Source organism: Moschus berezovskii, chromosome 1 (genome assembly GCF_049115385.1).
Source record: "Moschus berezovskii isolate FMDL1 chromosome 1, NW_MosBer_1.0, whole genome shotgun sequence".
Classification (NCBI taxonomy): domain Eukaryota; kingdom Metazoa; phylum Chordata; class Mammalia; order Artiodactyla; family Moschidae; genus Moschus; species Moschus berezovskii.
Window position 1 is genome coordinate 2,307,439 of NC_142460.1, and position 20,747 is coordinate 2,328,185.

At 56.2% G+C, this 20,747-nt stretch overlaps 1 protein-coding gene across 2 annotated transcripts; it reads right to left on the bottom strand.

Moving 5' to 3' along the window:
• Positions 1-829: 829 nt before the first annotated feature.
• On the bottom strand, positions 830-12,503 carry ICOSLG (inducible T cell costimulator ligand). 2 transcript variants are annotated; one of them, XM_055414969.2, is made up of 7 exons: positions 12,286-12,503; positions 10,904-10,944; positions 9,653-10,015; positions 8,344-8,625; positions 5,860-6,030; positions 4,898-4,933; positions 830-4,081 (listed from the first exon to the last, which is right to left on the bottom strand). In XM_055414969.2, the coding sequence occupies exons 1-7, from the start codon at positions 12,297-12,299 to the stop codon at positions 4,071-4,073; spliced, it is 918 nt and encodes a 305-aa protein (XP_055270944.1). In that variant the 5' UTR covers positions 12,300-12,503; the 3' UTR covers positions 830-4,070. The 2 variants fall into 2 exon arrangements, with proteins under 2 accessions (XP_055270944.1, XP_088690886.1); XM_088834760.1 differs by lacking the exon at positions 4,898-4,933.
• Positions 12,504-20,747: the final 8,244 nt, after the last annotated feature.

Consider the following 20,747-nt stretch of genomic DNA (forward strand, 5'->3'; position numbering starts at 1 on the left):
TGTCACTTTCTGGGTTTGGGTTCGGGGTCCCACCCTGGATCTGCTGTGAGCCCGTGGGGAAGTGCACGGGGTACCTGAACCACACGTGCACAGCCGCGTTCTCCAGACCTTCTCCTGTGGACCAGCTGTGCCTGACTCCTCTCCTGCCTCTCTGATCACAGCCCCCTGCCTTGGGGAGACCACTCCCTCCCCCAACCTGGGCCCTGGTGTGGCAGTGCCCCCGCTTCCTGGTCGGCCCACTCCCAGCAGCCTCGGGCACATTCGACCTGGGGATGAATCACCCGCAGGGGGCGGGGGTGGGGTGAGCTCAGGCCCCAGGACACTGTGAGGGCATGGGGGCTGGAGCACGGTGAGGAGGGAGGGTGGCAGGGGAGGGGAGGAGGATCCTGGCCAGTTCCTGCCCAGGGCACACCCTGCCCTTGGGGTCACACCCCCAAGACCCAGGTCTATGCGGGTCCTTAGGAGACTTCGAAGGTGGGGTGGCCGCGGTTCTGTTCCTGACATGGGCTGGCTGGCCAGGGCCTGTACAGCTCCTGGGCGTTGGGGCCTGTTCATGGGGGTCTCGTGGGGACCCAAGCCCCCACCCCTGACCCCCCAGGAAGTGTGCACTGTGCCCTCCCAACAGCAGCAGTGGCAGAAGCCCCCTCCCTGGAGCTCAGGCTGAGCTTGGGGGGGTCACTGAGACAAGCCCCTGAATTCCTGACATTAAAGACCCTGGACAAGGTCCAGCCTTCCCCACACCCTCACCACCCTGGAGCTGCCCTACTCTGCCCCTGTGACAAAAGCCCAGTTTCTCACTTCTCCCTGATGACGGCAGGATCAACACGGATTCGAGGAAAGTATGACGTGTTTACTAGTAAGGAAGGAGGCTCTCCCCATGGGACTAGGAGTCAGGAAGGAGCCCTGGGCAGCTGGGGATTGTCGGGGGAAGGGTTCTGAGTCAGGACTGGAGAAGATTCAGGAATGTAGCAGATGGGTGGTTAGCGGTGGCCAGTGGGCCTGATGAGGGTGGGGAACACAGGGCAGGCCTCGTTGGGGGGTAAGACTGCCCCCTCCAGCCCCTGGACCATCTTTGGGCTGGGCCAGTGTGGGGATGGAGTGTCAGTCACCAAGGACAGAATGGTCCTCGGTCAGTGCCTTCTTACTGGAAACGGTCTCTTTCTGAGAAGCTGGGGCTTGGAAGGAGATGCAGACAGGATATGCCTGCTCGGCCCAGGCACTGTCCTGAGCTGCCTGCCAGCTTCCGGCCCAACCAGTGACCAGGGTGTCCAATGCCACAGCTGCCCTCCCCAGGTGGGAGCTGCAGTCACGGGGAGCATCTGAGCTGCAGGGCCCAGGGAGGCAGAACCAGGCTCCAGCTGCCTGCCTTGTGGGAAAGGAAACTGGGGCGTGCTGGTCACCTGGCTTCCCTTCTGCCCCCTGCCCTCTCGACGAGCCTCCCCCTGCCAGCAGGCTCCACCTCCTTGACAGGTGTTCACTGCGCACCCGCTGTATGCAGGGCAGAGAGGGCAGGGGCCATGGACTCCCAGAGACCAGACTCCTGCAGCCTGTGGCCTCCACCCACGGCAACGCCAGCACCCTGGACTCGTGCCCAGCCCCTGACCTGGAGTGTTCCCTGGTGAACTGTCAGTCATCTCTCCTGTACCCCATGCAACTGGGGACCCCTACAGAAGCTCTGCTGCCCTGCCCTCCAGGGAAAGGTGACACAGGGATCCTTGGTCGTGGCTACTGACCTCTGGGCAGGACCGCATCTGTGTGGGACGTTGAGAAGTGTCCTACCCACTGTCAGTAGGAACCCCCAAGAGTGACCAAATGCTTCCCATGACCCCCGGGAGATGGGGCCACTCTGGAGGGGCAAGGGCCAGTTCCCCCACCGCAATTAGGGCTGGCCAAGCGGACTGAGTTGGTTTGCATGCTGACCAAAGTGGCTGGACCCAGGCATGCCAATAGCTTATATTCTCTGGAACCAGGCTTCCAAAAATGTCAAAACTCGGCACTCACACGCTATCCATAACACAGCATGAGACGCAAGCAGAGGCCCCAGGGTGAACTGGCCAGGGGTGACCTGTGCGAGCTGGACAGAGTGGACACTGCACTCCCAGAGGCCCGGAGGCAGCCAGGAGGGTCGGCTGGAGCCCAGCAGGAAGACGATGACTCTGGCACGGAGCCTGGAGGGCATGGCCTCAGCTTTGGGAAGGCCAGGGCCAAGGCAGAGCCCACAAGCAAGTGGGAGAGAGTCCCTAGGGGGCCTCCCGGGCCAGGGTGTCAAGGGGGCCTGAGTCAGAGAGCCAGCCCTGCCTCTTCCCTGAGAATGAAACTGCTTCTGATTGGAAAGCTGGAATCAGACTCGGTCTCCCTGCAGCTGTGCCATCCTGCCAGGCTGAGACGCCCCCCTCCCCATCCCACCCCACCAGGGGTTGCTCAGGGTCTGCAGGCCGGGCCTCTGGCAGGGTGGCAAAGCAGCCCTCCTGGGTTGCTGTCCTGGCGTCACAGCACAGTCGCTGCAGACAGGCCATTTCCACCTGCCCATATCCACTTGGCTGCTCCCACCTGCCAGGCCCCATCTGCCTGCCCCCGCCTGCCGCTCGAGCTTCTTGCCACGAGTCACCCTTCTATCATTCTCTGAGGAACCACAGGTGTCTTCTAATGCTTTCATATTAAAAGTCTGTGTGGATCCCACATCACACTCATGTACAGGCCATGTAAGGGCTTTTGGCACAAACACACACAGGAGCCAACACTGTGGGCTCAGGATCCACACCAAGCCGCCTTGTTGAGTTTCCTGCGAGTCTGGGTGTGGGAGGTGCAGGTCTCACGTGTCCGTGGGTGCTGAATGACCACAGGGCGACAGCCCTGTTTCCTGTTGGGCAGGGCGCCCACCAGATGACCTGGCAGACTCCATCACAGAACCTGTTGGGAACACTGAACTGCTGGATGCAATCCCGGAATTAACGTGGAAACCACCTGGGTAGGGGCAGGGCATCGGGCTACCTGCCCCCGGACTTGGCCATGGCTCCACTCCGGTCACCCAGCAGGCCTGGTGGGCTCCAGGGACCCCCTGGGTGAAGCAAGGTTGCTGCCATGACCCCGCAGGTCCTCAGGGGAGGCAGGTGGGGGCACAGGCAATGGTGTGGGGCTGGCAGGGGCTGCCCAGCAAGATTTGAGGGAATGCCTGCCGTGTTTGAAGAAAAGCCGCTGTGGCTGGGAGGTCACCCTCTGTCCACTCATGGCCCCACTGTGAAGGACCATGACGGTCACTTGTCCACACTGGTGTCCACTGGAAATGCTTGTCCCAGACCTGCCCACGTGTCCCCTGCAGTAGAGTCCGAGCTCTGGGCTGCCCTGTCCAGCTGCTCCGCCCAGCACAGAGCTTCTCCTAAAATTCCACGTGCTTTTGAGGAGGGAAACCTAGCTTCTGACCAAAACGAAGGAGGTCGGGTTTTCCTCCCAATGAGCATCCTGGAGAGATGAATTCAGGGGGGCTTTCCAGTGTTTCCTGTTTTGTGCTTCAGGACACGCACACAGACACGGGGCCATTGGGCTGGGGGTGGGGTGGGAGTCTCACACGCAGACCCAGAGAGTGGCCGCTGCACCTGGAGTGACCACTGCCCAGCACGGGTCATCCGGAAGAAAGGGCTCCCGCACACCTCTTCCTGAACCAGACATTCTTCCTCCAGCTTCAGGAGTTTATCCCACAGTGAGTCGGGTCTGGGGCTGGTGGCAGGAAGGAGCTGTCATGGCCCGTCTCTTTTCTGTGTTTGGTGGCAAAGGTTGGGGGCCCACCTACTTGGGGGCATGTGTAGCCCCAGGGAGCCACCATGCCAAACTTTTGAAAGGTTCATTGGGATTGGGGCAGCAGCTGGCACATGCTCCCGGGATCAGCGTGGTACTTCCAGGGGTGCCTTTCATGTCCCCCCGATGCCAGGAGGCCAGTGTCCGTGCAGCCCCGAGCTTCTGGTGTAGATGGTCCCCTCTGTCCAGCCTGTCCGAGTCAGTTGTCGAGCTGCCATCCGATGTCCCAGCTGGCGGCATCTCCTGGGAGCCCTGGCCTCATCCTGGGCGGTCCCTCATCACACGTGCTCTTGGAAGGAAAGATGGGAGAGGGCGTGAGCATGGAATCCACTCATTCTCATTTCGGTGGCAGAGACTGGTCTTCTCAGGGCCCAGCACAGAAAAAACGGGGTTGAGAATGCCTGCAGGCAGTGCACCCTGGACTCTAAGGTCTGCGGGCCTGGATTCCTTAGCAAGCTGTCTCCCGCATCCTCATGGACAGGCCTCGGGAGTGAATCTGCTGCAGCACCAGGCAGCCGCAGGCCGGGAATCACCCGGGTGAACAGGTGGGCAGGCACGTCGTGTGGGTCGTGCTCACCCTCCCCTGACCACCCTTCTCAAGGGCAGTGGGGGGAATGGGGTTCAGAGAGGTGAGGCCACTGGCTTCAGGCATGGAGCCAGCTGGCGGGACCCCAAAGGCCCTGGCAGCCCGAGGCACCTGCCAGTGGGAAACTGAAACCAAAGGCCCTGTGTGCAATACTTTCCCAAAGCAGGGTGGAAATCACGTGATGTTTGCATGGGAACTGTGAGGTGCTCGTCTGCACAAAGGGTCTGGACTCGCTGAGAGCCCCACCCCGAGGGCTGTGATGGAGGGAGACCAGGGGAATGGAGACGGGGTGTGGGGGGCGGGCGTCATGCTCCAGGCTCTCTGCTTCTGCGAACATTTGGAAAATCCCAGAGTCAGCAGAGGGCAGGGCAGCATGCCGGGAGGGAAGGCCTCCACCAGGGTTTCACCAGCTGTGCACTGGTAGCACCTATTTCCTGGTCATCAAGCCAAGCACCCAGCCACCCTGCCTGCGTGACCCGAGCTTCCTCCACGCGTCTCCCTCCCTCTCGGCAAACTCACCCGCAAGCGCCAGCTCCGGCCTTGCAAGCTGGGCACCTGCGGGAATTAATCATAAATGCTCAGGGTGGGGTAGTGAAGCAAAGCCTCTCTGAAGACCCCAAGGGCCCCATGCTTAGTACCCCCCCCAACTCAACCCTTCTCTGGCTTCCTGCTCAGGTGAGGGGCTTCTCAGGCCACCCTGAGTCCCAGGACAAGACTTTGTAGGAGGTCAGGTGGGAAGCACCTGGAGAGGCTTGAGGGCTTTCACGGCCTGGGTTCCAGGGCACCAGGTGCCGTCTCTAGGAGGTGGAAGCTGGCAGCCAGGGTGACACCCCAGGGCCACAGGTGGAAACCCCTCTCATCAGGCGGGCTTCCCACCATGAGCTGGGTCCTGAGTCCAGCCGCGCTCCCCTTCCTTGGTCTCCAGGTGGGTCTTGGCGGGTCCTGACTCTGTTAATAGGACCTTTGGGGATGCCCACTGACCCCCACCTCCAGGCTGACCTGGAGAGACTGTGCTGGGCCCAGGCCAGCCCTCAGCCCCTCTCGCTGACCCCTGGGTCCACACTCTTGGCTTTCCCACTCCCACTGTGAGCTCTGCTGCTTCGTTTTACGTAGCCAAACCCCAGACTTTCTGTATCTGTCTGAATTTGGCCAGAACTGGACAGAAGCCCTTGAAGGGACTGGAAGGCAGCTCAGCCTCCACAGGGGCACTGCGACCTGACCTCCACATTAATAGAGTCCGCCATCCTCCCCTAAACCCAGGAGACTGGCCTTCTCTTTGGGGGCGGGCAGTGTCAGGATCTCGGAGGCTGAGATCACACCCAGGAGCGTGCTGCGGCTGCCACGCTGTCGCTCGTTAGCGCAGTTAACCTGCATGTCCCGTGGAAGCGACACCTCTCGGAGCTTGTAAACATCTTGGGAAAGGTGGCCCCACACCCCAACCACACAAACGTGCGCTGTCCACAGCACAGGCGTCCCCATACCTGTGTAGCTTCTGGGTGGACACCTGCTCCTGCACAGCCAGCCTGTGGCGAGAGCCAGGGCCACGATCACGGCCAGCACGGCAAGGACGCTAAGAACCGGCTGGTGTTCCCCGCCGTGGCTGCCATCGACTGGGTCCTCCGTGATGCTTTCCTTGGCTCCCGTGAGCGTTTCTGCAGGAGAGGAAAATCACACAGGGCTTATAGACAGAGAGGAAAAGGGGGTTTTTTCATCCTGAAGGACTGGGTGCTAGGAGAAGCACTGATCCAACAAGACTTCCTAGAGGCACTTGGTGGTTTTTAAGCTATAAAGCTGATGGAGACAAAGATTTCCTCTTTCAGGTGAGCCTTCATCTCTTCTTGGGACGCCCCTTCTCCTCAGCCCACCGGTGAGACCTGTAACCCCAGTGCTTGCCAGAGGTTCACACCTGGGGATGGCATGGAGGGAAGCATAGTCTTCCTGGCTTTTTAAACTTTAATTCTTTCTAGCTTAATTGCTGGAGAAGGAAATGGCAACCCACTCCAGTGTTCTTGCCTGGAGAATCCCAGGGATAGCGGAGCCTGGTCGGCTGCCGTCTATGGGGTCGCAGAGTCGGACACGACTGAAGCGACTTAGCAGCAGCAGCAGCAGCAGCTTAATTGCTGGCTTAAAAAAAAATGGTGAAATTCACATAACATAAAATTAACCATTTTATAACCACTCAGTGGTGTTTACTAATTTACAAGTTCACGCAGCCACGACTGTTATCTGATTCCAGAACTTTTCATGCCACAAAGGGAAACCCTCTGCCCACCAGCAGTCACTCCCCACCCCCTCACCCGGGCATGCGTGCGTGTTCAGTCACTAAGTCGTGTCTGACTTTTTGCACCCGCATGGACTATAGCCTGCAGGCTCCTCTGTCCATGAAATTCTCCAGGCAAAAATACTGGAGTGGGTTGCCATTCCCTTCTCCAGGGGATCTTCCTGACCCAGGGATCGAACCCGAATCTTCTGGGTCTCCTGCATTACCACTGCACTACCTGGGAAGCCCTTCCCTCCCCCAGCCCCCGGCAAACTCTAATCTACTTCCTGTCTGTTGGGTTTACCTATTCCGGACATTTGGTATCAGTGGAGTCATATGCCGTGAGGACTGCTGTGTCTGGCTTCTCCCACTGAGCATCATTTGCATGGCTCATCCATGCTGCAGCATGCTCAGAGCTTCGCTCCTTTTCGTGGCTGAGTAACACTATACCTTGTGGATGGACACTCTGTGCTCACCCTTTGGTCCACCTATGGACTCTTGGGCATCCCCACCTTTTGGTTACTGTGAATAAGCTGCTGTGAACATTCATGTACAAGTATCTGTCTGAGTCTCGCTTCCAGAGCCCTTGGCCACACACCCAGGTGTGTGGAACTGCTGGGTCAGGTGCTGATCCCGTGTTTAGCTTTTTAAGGAATCAGCAGACTGTTTTCCACGGTGGCTGCACCACCCTGAATCTGTTGGAAGTGCACGAGGGGGCCAGCCCCCCTGTCCTCGTGTCCTACCATGGTGCCTCTTGGGGAGCGGTTCTCAGGGGCAGACAAGCAACACCCTCCCCGGGCAGCTTGTGACAAGTGCTCCGTGTTTCCCCAAACTTGGAGAAGCTACAAACCAGACAGTGGTGAGGCCCCCCCCGCCATGTGCCTTAGAACCACCTGGAAGTTTTTCAACACATCCTGAAGCTTTTCAACACATTCCAGAGGTGCTGATACAGAGGGTGTGGCCACGCAGTGAGGGGGGACAGGGGTTCCCAGTTGTTCCCCAGAGTAGCCAGGCTGAGACCACGACCCCAGGAGACCCTTCTGCTCTCCTCCCATCCCCCTCCCCTGCCTCCGACTGCTCTGCTGAGACGCAGAGTCAGAGGAGGCCTTTGGTACAGCCAGAGGACCATGGCTGCTGAGTCACAGGGCTGCACCCGTATTCCAGGAGAATGCCCGGGCCAGACACTCCCAGCAGCCAGGGTGCTCTTGGCACCAGGCAGGCCTGGACCCCCTCCCCCAGCTCCCGCCCTCCTTCCCCAGCATCTCAACCCTGCTGACAGGGACTCACAGACCCAAAGAGCCTACGGCTTCTATGAAGGAGCCACCCGCCTGCACCCTTCCACGGGGGGTCTTGGGCAGTGGCTGGGCCCAGCTGGACCCGCTGGTAGAGGAGTTGTTCTGGCTTCTTAGGGGGCACACGTCCAAGGAGTGTGGAAGGGGGCCACGCTGGATGGGGCTTCCATCCCAGGGCTGCTGCTGCCTTGTTCTGTGGCTTCTGAGACTTTCAGAGCCTCAGTCCCCCATCTGTGAAATGGGTCACCAAAACTGACCCCCGAGCACCAGCCAGCGCCTGCCCTGAGCATGCCCTCTCACCTCCCCTCCTTGCCCCACCTCTGACGCCGCTGCCCAGTCTCCTCGCAGGGGCTTTGTCTCCTGCCTTGGCCTGGGGTCAGCCTGCAGCCCCGCGGGGTCCCCTGGGGCCTCACCTGTCTGGCCGCTCGTCAGGTTCTGGTGCAGCAGCACATTCTCAATGCAGCAGCCCACGTTGACACGGGGAGTTCGCCTGATTCTCAGGACACTGACCACATCATACAGGCCCCGCGCGTTCAGGGACACTGTGCTGTTCTGCAGGGCGCCATCCAGCACGCTGTTGTCCGTCTTGTTGATCCAGTACACATTTGGCCGTGGGTAGCCGTTGGTGGACGTGCACGTGAAGGTGAGCTCCTCATCCTGGGACGGGCCACTGACCACGGGCATGCTGTAGTTTGCTGCAGGGAGAGAAATGTGCTGAGGGGTGCCAGGTCCTGAGGGTCAGAAAAGGGGAGACACATGCCAGGGGCCGGGACAGGGGAGAGGCAGCCACTGAGCCCATGATGCTGGAGCAGGGGCAGGACCAAAACTGGGGTCTCGTCAGCAGCACAGGCTCCGCTCTGCCCCAGAGCCACCCCCCAGGTCAATAAGGGGGCTACTGAGTCTGGTGAGCAGTGACCGGTGCCCACTTCCCGCCCCAGTGGGGCTGGCCTCATTGGCCTCGTTTGAGTCTAGTGACACGGACAGCTGGCGATCCCCCGTGTCCACTGAAGGATGCCCTGAGCAGCCTGCTGGAGAGGCTTTCATTTTCTGACTCGCCTGACCTCTTTTAGTGCCTTACAGCACTGGACTCTTATTTCATCAAAAAACCTAGTTTAGGGGGCTTCCTTGGTGGCTCAGTGGTAACAAATCTGCCTGCCACTTCAGGAGACGCAGGTTTGATCCCTGATCAGGGAGGATCCCACATGCTGCATAGCAACTTACCCTGTGAACCACAACTACTAAGCCTGTGCTCTTGCGCTTGGAGCCTCAACTACTGAGCCCACCACGGAGCTGTATCTACTGGGCCCACACGCCCTAGAAGCCGCGCTCCACAACCAGAGAAGCCACACGCCGCAACTAGAGAGTACCCTCTGTCTGCCGCAACCACGGAAAGCGCGCGTGCAGCAGTGAAGGCCGAGTGCAGCCAAAAATAAAACAAGCGAACAATGTAAGAGTCTAGATCGGGTTGAGCTGGAGAGCTCAAGGCAAAGATGGCAAGATGGGGAGCTCCTGTATGGAAGCAGGCAGGCTCGGATACTGGAAAACAGTCTCAATGATCTTTGCTCCCCTCAGCTTTACACACAGTTACACCAGACCACAGAGGGATCGGGGTTTTCTTTCAGGGAACACACAGGTGAAAGAGCCACAGGAAATGGGTCTCACGGACACTTCTTCCTGGACATAAGGCTGGGATGAAATCAGCTTGGCCGCTTCCTATCTTACCTGCCACGTGCAGCGTGACCGCAACTTCCAAAATCTTTTCTAATTCCAAGGATTTCCGAAACACCAGGCAGTTGAACCTCTGCTCGTCCTGGGGGGTGACGTTGCGCAGGTACAGAGAGAAGTCTCCCCGCTTCATGCTGTCCAAGGACAGCTGAGCCCGATCCTTATAGTGGTTGTCACCGTAGCCGGCAGAGCTGTTTCCAGACAGGTGGTAGGTCACCACAGAGTCAGCATTCCCTTTGCCTGCCACGCTGATTTGCCAGTAAACGTAAAGGTCATTTAAATCGAAGCTGTTTCCTTCAGGGTAAATGCAGCGGAGCCGGACATCACTGCCCACCATCGCTCGGACTTCTTCTTGACTCTCTGCAACCACCCACAGAGAACAGAAGTCATCTTCCGCACCTGACCCCCAACTTTGACGTCACCCTATGGGGGGCGGGGGGGAGCTGCTGAGTTGCAAGACTCAAACTCCAATTGTGACTCGTGTCAGTTGGAAAGGAATGTGTTAATAGGGAAGCCGAAGTAATTTAAACATTCGGACCCTGGCGGTACACTGCTCCAATGGAGGGCCGGGGCCAGTTTCCTGTGATCAAGCGGGAGGCCAGCCTTGGGAGGATCAGGCCCTGGGGCACCGGTTTCTGCTACTTCTTGGGATTTTTATAACGAATTCAAAATAAAAAGGTTGAAAAAAAATTTAGACATTTTGAAAGAAAGCATCAGCTTCTCAGCATCACTGTGATGCTGCCTGTGCTCCATCAGGGATGGCCCAGTGAGGCTTCGGCGTGTTCCAACCGCAGGAATGCCCACAGGGAAAGTGGCCGTGTGCCCTGACCCATTCCTCTGTGGGCTGGAAGGCCGGACAAGGCCTCGCTCTCCACTGTGGTGCTGCACCCCGTTTTGTGCTCTCCTGATGCCGGTGGCTTTGGGGAGCACAGGGGCCGCAAGAAACAGGAAGCCCAGCTCCTGGCTCCTCTGGGAAGTGGAGTTTCTGAAACACTTGGGGGGAACTGCACTGTGCCTGCCCCAAACATGAAACAAAACGAAACCTTGGGGGCTGGCAGAGCGCTCCCCTTAGTGGCTGTCAGTCCCACACATTACCCCAGGCTTGGGGGCCCAGCTTTCTCATAAGGACCCCTGGAAAAGCAGGCAGGCCTGTGGGGAGGGTCCCACTGACACCTGCCTCTGCCCCCGGTCCTACTGCTCAGCGCTGAAGGACTTGGAAGCCTCCCCAAGCGTGCCTCCTGCACTTACCGGCTTGCAGGCCCCAGAGCAGCAGCAGGAGCAGTCCAGGACTGGGAAGAAACAACCAGAAAGCCAGGTGAGTCCCGCTTCTTCCAGACTAGGTGAGAGCCAGTTACACACATCATCCAAATGGGAATACATTCACAACCAGCCAGCCCATCAGCCCAGAGTCCCTGGGGCAGCCAGAAACTCAGGGAGAGGAGCCAGGACCGCAGCCTCCCTGCCCAGCACGGCAACCCCCTGCCAGGGACCAGCTCTGTGTTAACAGAATGCCCCTCAGAGCAATTTTGAGAGTGTGATGAAGAGTATTGAGAGGGGTCGCCAGACCCTTGGTAGTATGGTTTTGCATGGATGGGGTCCAAGAAACTGTATAAAATCAGAAAAAAACACTTTCCCAGCATTTGAAATTTGAAAGACAGGATGTAAGATGCTTGCCTCAAGGCAAGGTCAGAGCAGCCCCAGGACAACCTTCTGAAGGAACACAGTCAATCTGGAACCAGATCTGGTGGCTCCACCCCAGCCTGTGGGCAGCTCAGCCCTGGGGGCCAGCAGATGCGTCTCAGTGCTCCCAGGCTCCTGGCACCTTCAGTCTGGGAACCTCTGCACCCTGCACACCCCAGCTGTGCCCCTTGCCTCACCTGTCACCTCCCTGCCCCTGCCCCAGCCCACAGCTCCCTGGGTCAGATAGGAGAAGGCACACACAGGGTCACCTGCTCAGGGGCATGGTGGCTGGTGGCTGTGACATCCCAGTACTTTTATTTTCCTTTCTTGAGGGAATAATCTTTACCTGCATCTCTAACTGGGGAGACTAAGTGGTGGGACCGACGGGACGGGGGTGGGGTAGGGGGGGCTTCTGGGTTGTGTGGTGGGACACCTGGGGATGGGGTACCACACCAGCTCATCAAGTGGGGCACAGGCTGCCTACCCTAAGAGTTCCCTGAAGGCAGCGTTTTGGCCAAAAGTTGGGGCGGGGGTTGGGAGTAGGGGGCGGGTAGTGGGGGGCAACCCAGGCTTCGGGGGCGGTGGGCACCAGCCCACATTGGAGGTAAATGAGCGACTCTGGCACAGCGCGGTCACGCCCTTCTTTCCTCTGGGTAACCGCCGGGACAGGGGAGGGCAAGGGGGGAAGTGAGCGTGGGTCCCTGCGCCTTCTCAGCTCCCCGCTCTCCCTCCCTCGGCGGGGACCCGGCCCGAGCACACACCCGCGCAAGGCCAGCGTCCTTCGCCGCCCTCCCGCCCGCACGTAACCGCACCTGCCGCGGCCCAGCCCGAGGCCGCCCCGCCTCCGCCGCCCCGCCAGGCGACCGGTCCCCGGCGAGAACTTCGGTCCCCGGCGGAGCGCAGCCGCTCCGTCCCGCGAACCGACAGGACGCGGCCGCGCACACACTCACCTTCTCGGCCGCATGGTGGGGGCGGAGACCCCGGCCCGCCCCGGAGATCTCGGGGCGCTAGAGACCGCGGCCAGAGGGAGGTGCCGGGTGGCGGGAGAGCTCCGAGCACGGGCGACCTCGGGCCGCGGGAGCCCTCGGAGCGGCCGGCCAGCACCAGCCGAGCTCCCGCCGCGCCTCGGAGGCTCTGCGCCCTGAGCGGGTCGCGGGCCGCGGGCCGAGCGCCGGGCGGAGACCAGCCTGGCCCCGCCCCGGCCCCGCCCACTGCCTCGTCGGAGCCGTGGGAACCCGAGCGCGGACACTGACTCACCAAAGTTAAGCCCTTCCCGGGCAAGGGTGCAAGTCGGGCCCCAAGGGGAGCAGGCCGGGGGGTCCAGGCCTGGCAGGCTGAGGACAGGGAAGGCCCCATGGAGGAGGGCGGCCAAGGCCGCTGCGGGAGCGCTTGCCTGGCTGAAGGGAGGCTAAATGCTGTCCCCAAAAGTCGCGCAGAACGTCCGCGCCCCCAAGCGCCCAGCTTCCGCCTGCGCCCGCCGGCCGCCCCACCCCTGCGCCCTGAGAGCCTAGCCGGGCCGGCTGGGTGTCAGTCTCCCGCCCTCCTTCCCCCTCTCGGGACCCAGTCAGTTCCTCCAGGGCGAGGTGAAGTGAGAGCTTCACGACGGTTCAGGAACGAATGAATGAGTGGCCCAAAGGCGGGCAGGCAGGCGGGCAGGCTCCGTCTTCCAGTCCAGTCCTAGGTCACCTCCCGCCTAGCCCCCCAGACTGGCTCCTCTGTCCTTCCTCCATCCTGGGCCACTTGCCGCAGCACTCAGTTCAGTTCAGTCGCTCAGTCTTGTCCGACCCTTTGCCATCCCATGGACTGTAGCATACCAGGCTTACCTGTCCATCACCAGCTCCTGGAGCCTGCTCAAACTCATGTCCATCGAGTCGGTGATGGCATCCAACCATCTCATCATTTGTTGTCCCCTTCTCCTCCTGCCTTTAATCTTTCCCAGCATCAGGATATTCTCTAATGAGTCAGCTCTTCCCATCAGGTGGTCAAAGTATTGGAGCTTCAGCTTCACCATCAGTCCTTCCAATGAATATTCAGGACCAATTTCCTTTAAAATTGACTGGTTTTATCCACTTGCTGTCCAAGGGATTCTCAAGAGTCTTCTTCAACTCCACAATTCAAAAGCATCAATTCTTCAGCGCTCAGCTTTCTTTATGGTCCAACTCTCATATCCATACAGGACTACTGGAAAAACCATAGCTTTGACTATACAGACCTTTGTCGATAAAGTTGTCTCTGCTTTTTAATATGCTGTCTAGGTTTGTCATAGCTTTTCTTCTAAGAAGCAAGCATCTTTAAATTTCACGGCTGCAGTCACCATCTGCAGTGATTTTGGAGCCCAAGGAAATAAAGTCGCTCACTGTTTCCACTGTTTCCCCATATTTGCCATGAAGTGATGAGACAAGATGCCATAATCTTAGTTTTTTGAATGTTGAGTTTCCAGCCAGCTTTTTCACTCTCCTCTTTCAATTTCATCAAGAGGCTCTTTAGTTCTTCTTCACTTTCTGCCATAAGGGTGGTGTCATCTGCATATCTGAGGTTATTGATATTTCCCCCAGCAATCTTGATTCCAACTTGTGCTTCATCCAGCCCAGCATTTCTCATGATGTATTCTGCATGGAAGTCAAATAAGCAGGGTGACAATATACAGCCTTGTCATACTCCTTTCTCAATTTGGAACCAGTCTGTTGTTCCATGTCCTGTTCTAACTGTTGCTTCCTGACCTGCATATAGGTTTCTCAAGAGGCAGGTCAGGTGGTCTGGTATTCCCATCTCTTGAAGAATTTTCCACAGTTTTTTGTGATACACACAGTCAAAGACTTTATTTAGCATAGTCAATGACGCAAAAGTAGATGTTTTTCTGGAATTCTCTTGCTTTTTCTATGATCCAGTGGATGTTGGCAATTTAATCTCTGGTTCCTCTGCCTTTTCTAAATCCAGCTTGAACATCTGGAAGTTCTAATTTCATGTACTGTTGAAGCCTAGCTTGGAGACTTTTTAGCATTACTTTGCTAGCGTGTGAGATGAGTGCAGTTGTGTGGTAGTTTGAACATTCTTTGGCATTGCCTTTCTTTGGGATTGGAATGAAAACTGACCTTTTCCAGTCTTGTGGCCACTGCTGAGTTTTTCCAAATTTGCTGGCATATGGAGTGCAGCACTTTTCACAGCATCGTCTTTTAGGATTTGAAATAGCTGGAATTCCATCACCTCCTCTAGCTTTGTTCATAGTGATGCTTCCTGAGGCCCACTTGACTTCACACTCCAGGATGTCTGGCTCCAGGTGACTGATGGTGGTTATCTGGGTCATTAAGATCTTTCTTGTATTGTTCTGTGTGTTCTTGCCACTTCTTCTTAATATCTTCTGCTTCTGTTAGTTCCATACCATTTCTGTCCTTTATTAAGCCCATCTTAGCATGAAATGTTTCCTTGCTATCTTTAATTTTCTTGAAGAGATCTCTAGTCTTTACCATTCTGTTGCTTTCCTCTATTTCTTTGTATTGATCATTTAGAAAGGGTTTCTTATCTCTCCTTGCTATTCTTTGGAACCCTGCATTCAGATGGATATGTCTTTCCTTTTCTCCTTTGCTTTTCACTTCTCTTCTTTTCTTAGCTATTTGTAAGGCCTCCTCAGACAGCCATTTTGCCTTTTTGCATTTTTTTTCTTGGGGATGGTTTTCATCTTGGACTCCTGTACATTGTTATGAACCTCCATCCATAGTTCTTCAGGTACTCTATATAGAAGATCTAATTCCTTGAATTATTTGTCATTTTCACTGTATAACTGTAAGGGATTTGATTTAGGCCATACCTGAATAGTTTAGTGGTTTTCCCTACTTTCTTCAATTTGAGTCTGAATTAAAGACTTATTTGCGAGGAGAACGTAGGCAAAACACTCTCCGACATAAATCACAGCAGGATCCTCCAAGACCCACCTCCCAGAATATTGGAAATAAAAGCAAAAATAAACAAATGGGACCTAATTAAAATCAAAAGCTTCTGCACAGCAAAGGAAACTCTAAGCAAGGTGAAAAGACAGCCTTCAGAATGGGAGAAAATAATAGCAAATGAAGCAACTGATAAAGGATTAATCTCCAAATTATACAAACAGCTCCTGCAGCTTAATTCCAGAAAACTAAGTGACCCAATCAAAAAATGGGCCAAAGAACTAAACAGACATTTCTCCAAAGAAGACATAAAGATGGCTAACAAACACATGAAAAAATGCTCAACATCCCTCATCATCAGAGAAATGCAAATCAAAACCACAATGAGATACCATTTCACACCAGTCAGAATGGCTGCTATCCAAAAGTCTACATGCAATAAATGCTGGAGAGGGTGTGGAGAGAAGGGAACCCTCTTACACTGTTGGTGGGAATGCAAACTAGTACAGCCACTATGGAGAACAGTGTGGAGATTCCTCAGAAAACTGGAAATAGAACTGCCATATGATCCAGCGATCGCACTCCTGGGCATACACACCGAGGAAACCAGAATTGAAAGAGACACATGTACTCCAATGTTCATCGCAGCACTGTTTATAATAGCCAGGACATGGAAGCAACCTAGATGTCCATCTGCAGATGAATGGATAAGAAAGCTTTGGTACATATACACAATGGAGTATTTCTCAGCCATCAAAAAGAATGCATTTGAATCAGTTTTAATGAGGTGGATGAAATTGGAGCCAATTATACAGAGTGAAGTAAGCCAGAAAGAAGAACATCAAAACTGTATATTAACGCATATATATGGAATTTAGAAAAATGGTAACCTGAACCCTGTATAAGAGACTGCAAAAGAGACATAGGCATTTAGAACAGTCTTTGGGACTCTGTGGGAGAGGGTGAAGGTGGAATGATTGGGGAGAATGGAATTGTAACATGTATATTATCATAAGTGACCAGTCCAGGTTCGACGCATAAATTTTCCTCTGTTCAAAAAAAAAAAATAAAGACTTATTTGCACATTTACACATTAAAGGCTCTGAGAAGCCCACATTGTGGAAAGTTGTTCAGTCTTTGCTCCTCCAAGCCTGTAGGACTTGATGCTCTTGTTTTCTGGTCCGGTAACACTGGGGGAGCCCCAGAGCCACACGCTAAGGACAAGCACTCTGTTTATTCCTTCCCTACCCCTCCCAATCAGCTTGGCCTCTCTCCAGGAGTCCCAGCTAAGTCAGTGCTCCCCCTCCCCCACCAGGCAGGTAGGTGCCAATGAGGTGAGTGGATGGAGCCATGAGGGAACAGGTGCCCTCTCTCCTAGGCGTCCCTGGAAGGACCTGAGCTCCTGGGCACCTGCCTTAGGTCCGGAGGGTCATGTCTTGGGTGGAGCAGGCAGGAGAGGTGTGTCCTGCTACCCTGGCTGATGGGGATGTTGAGGCTTGCCTTTGGAGGGGGGGTAGGAAAAGTAGCAGAGAAGGCAATGGCAACCCACTCCAGTACTCTTGCCTGGAAAATCCCATGGACGGAGGAGCCTGGTGGGCTGCAGTCCATGGGGTCGCTAAGAGTCGGACACGACTGGGTGACTTCCCTTTCACTTTTCACTTTCATGCATTGGAGAAGGTAATGGCAACCCACTCCAGTGTTCTTGCCTAGAGAATCCCAGGGACGGGGAAGCCTGGTGGGCTGCTGTCTATGGAGTCGCACAGAGTTGGACGCGACTGAGGCGACTTAGCAGCAGCAGGAGAGGTAGGATGTAAGGTGAGGGCAGAAACAAGGAGGCTCCCCTGGCCCCAGCCACCTCCTTCATGCTATCATTCTTTCAACTAAGGTTTAGTGCCCACCTACCATGGCCTGTGTGAGCTCTAATGATAAAAGCTTAAAATTAGAGAATCTCTGCCTGGTGGAAATGATCACTTCTCTGGAGACAAGAGCAAACAAGACAAAGAAGTAAAAGAGATGGGCTGGGAGGTGGGATGAGAGGGTGGGGGTTGCAGGTGGTCAGGGAGAGAGGCCTGCTTCCTAAAGCCCAGGGGCTTCACTCCTCCCAGGTCAGGATGGGAGACTGGGGTGGAGGATTTAAGGAGGCCAAGGAGGATTTACTCTCCCTTTTCTGTGGTCAGGAGTGAAGAAGGGACAGGAATCCTGGTCAGGGGTCCTGGTCAGGTGTCCAGTGAGGGCACAGAGAGTCTGAACTTGGGTGGGGGACGTCCTGAAGGGGCTGGAAATGGGAGCCAGGAGAAAAGGTAAGATTTGGCCAGGAGAGCTGGCCATGGGCATGAATCAAATCAGAAACGGGATCTCAGGACGCTTCCCATTGCCAGAGCCAGAAAACCAGCGCTCCATCTAGAACACACTTAGAGGGGACACTTGATAACGGGAGTGAGCACCGCATCAGGCCTAGCAGGGCTAGAGAGTGCATGATATCGGTGGCCTTTGATCCTCACCCCCAACAGCTGGCAGAGTAGGACCGCGTTTGAGGAGAGCCAGCCCCAGCATCACCCGCGGGTGAGGAGGAAGAGACAAGGAACCGTCTGCGGTGCTGCTTCGCACCTTCCCGGGTCCAGCCCCGCCCGCAAATCCCGGGGTTCTCTCTGATTGGACAGGCGGAGGGCTGCGCTGCACTGATTGGCTGACGGCTGGGTTCTCCTCCCCCCACCTGGCTCCCAGGAGGATGCCGCCTCTACCCGCAGGGAGCTGGAGCAGAGCAGTGGACCCCATTGCAACCTCAGATTGTTGGAGAGTACCAGGTCGAGTCCCCCTCGGTTAAGTCTCCCTCGGAGGGTGCCGGCTCACGTGGACCTGGGAAGCGAAGATGTCCAGTCGGAGCGCAGCCCTTCAGTGCCGCCCAGTTACTGCCCCAGGGCTGCGGAGGAGGGAGCGCAGTGGGCTTCAAGGGGCTGACACCCTCGAGCTGGCAGATGCTGAGCACTGGTGCCAGGCTCTGGCAGACTCTGGCAGCCCTCCGTGCCAGACCCCAGAAGACCAAGTGTTGCTGCCAGGCCCACTAGAGTGTGGGGACCCCAGGCCCAAGGAACACGCTGTTGGTTGAGCAGGCAGACAAGGGTAGGGAGTGCAGCCAGGCTGGAAGGGGGCATCCAAGCTTCTCAGGGTAGTGGGGCAGGGGCACCCCTGGAGTGGGCAGAAGAGCAGCCCCAGGAACCTCAGACTGGCAAGTGCTCCTCAGGAGCAGAGTGATGTCTAGCAAGTTACTTAACCCCGTTGTGCCTGTGACCCCCGTTTGTGAGGTGGGGATAGCCTCGATGCGAGGTCACCGTGCATGAATACACATGGAGCACACACACGAAGACCCGCACGTGGGTTGTGCACGGAGGATTTCAAGACAAACGGACACACGCAAACGGCCCTCAGGAGGCTTCCTGGGCGTGAGGGAAGGTTTTCCTCTCTTCCCCTTCACTGTGACTGTTTCTCAGGCGATCGGGGTGGGAGTCGGGGGTTGGAGAGAGAAGCCCCCAGAAGGTTGTCTATGCACAGGAACCAAGAAGGATCCGAGGAACCGAGGCTCTGGGGCAGATTCGGAAGCAGGACCCCACTTCCACCAAGTGGGGCCATAAAACAACTGAAATGCAGCCTCCTATCCAGTTCTGGGGGCTGGTTGCCCGAACTAGCCATCCTCAAGGGGCTCCAGGCCCATTAGGCTTTCAGGGCCATGGCCTTATCCTCTGAACGGGGTCAGGTCTCCTCTGCTTCCCCTGACCAGGACCTTCGGGATCACACATATTTCAGCCTGATCTCCCTGCCTCCACCTCCTCACCTCAGCCAAGTCCCCTTTTGCCATATAAGTTGATATTCACAGGTTCTGGGTTTTAGGACAGGGACATCTTTGGCGGGTCATTGTTCAGCTGACCACAGGGGGCTCACAAGGGGACCTTGCAGTTAGGATTAAATATTTGGAGAATTTCAAGGTGTTTGAGAAAAAGCCAAAGATGTAAAGCTGCTTTGAGAGGCTCTGGGCCCCTGCCTGGCAGCAGGTGAAGGAGAGCAGACACCAGCAGATCAGCTCTCTCAGCACTGGCTGCCTTGGGTGGAAGCAGCTGGAGTAGCCTGCTGGCAAACTGCTGTCACCAGACCTGTCCTGGCTTGGACCCAGAGCTTGACCTCCCCAAGGGTCTCACCTGTCCTCGATGCTCCTGTCCCCTCTGGCCCTCCATGTTTTCTGGGGCTGCATGACCTTAGTTTCATTACAAATCTTTAGCCCCTGGACAGGAGACCTGTGACATCAGACTCCAGGATTGTCCTCCTGCCAGCTTGGAGAGAAGGTCTTCATGAAGATGAGGATGTCTGTATCAGCTAAGGCTGTGTGTGTGTATGTGTGTGGAGAGACATAGCAAGAGAATTGATTTCAAGGAAGTGGCTCCTGTAATTATGAAGGCCTGATGAACCCTGAATCTGCAGGGTGAGCTGGCCAGCCATCTTGCTCAGGGGAGGTTAGGCCTTTGATGGCTCAGGAGTCCCCCCCTGGCCCAGTCTGATGGGGCCACTATGGTGAAATCCCACATACTGGGCAGCTTGCAAACAACAGAAACATCCTGCTCGCAGTGCTGGGGGCTGGAAGTGGTGGATCAGGTGCCTGCAGGGTCAGGTGAGGGCCCTTTCCCTGGTCACACCTTCTCGGGTGACCTCACACGGGGAGGGGTGGGTGAAAGACCTCCCTGGGGCCTCTTTTGTAAGGGCACTAACCCCATCTTGGGGGATTCCCTGGTACCTCAGACTGAGAAGGGTCTGCCTGCAATGCAAGAGACCTGAGTTGGATCCCCGGGTCAGAAAGATCCCCTGGAGAAGGAAATGGCAACTCACTCTAGTTTTCTTGCCTGGAAAATCCCATGGATGGAGGAGCGTGGCGAGCTGCAGTCCATAGGGTCTCAAAGTTGTACATCACTGAGCAACTTCAGTTCACCAATCCCATCTTAGCGTCACCTCTCAAAGGCCCCACCTCCTAACACCATCACATTGGAGGCCAACTTGGGTTAGGATTGACAGGTGAATTCTGGGTCACAGACATTCAGATCACAGTGCCCACCTGCCTTGTGAGGGGTTACATGCTTTACTCAAAGTCCACCGGCTTGTCAACCTAACCCAGGAATCCTCTCACAGAAACCTCCAGGTTAACGTAAATGTCTGGGTACTATAGCCAAGTCAACACTGAAATTAACCATCACAACTTCCATTCTATTTCAAAATATTTTAAAAACACCTTTCAGAAGTCCAGTTTTAACCCTCCGCCTTTCTTCCACAAGCCACTATCAGCACCAGCAGATCCCAAGCATGCAGGGTGACGCAAAGGACAAGAGGAACCTGCGTGCTTATCTGAGTCTAGGTCTCTTTGGGGGGTTTTCTGGTTAATCTGAAAAGATCCCTTGTGGGTTTATCATATGTGGTTTGGAGCCAGCTGTGTCAGGACTGCAAACGGGGCAGATGGGGACCCTGCCTCCACAAGCAAGTCCCTCTGGGTTAAG

Bases quoted from the DNA above. Each gene is read 5' to 3' on its own strand.
- ICOSLG (XM_055414969.2), bottom strand. The intron at 10,016-10,903 runs GTAAGTGCAGGA...GGGTGGTTGCAG, and splicing joins GCTCTGGGGCCTGCAAGCCG to AGAGTCAAGAAGAAGTCCGA. The intron at 8,626-9,652 runs GTAAGATAGGAA...CTCTCCCTGCAG, and splicing joins GGTCACGCTGCACGTGGCAG to CAAACTACAGCATGCCCGTG.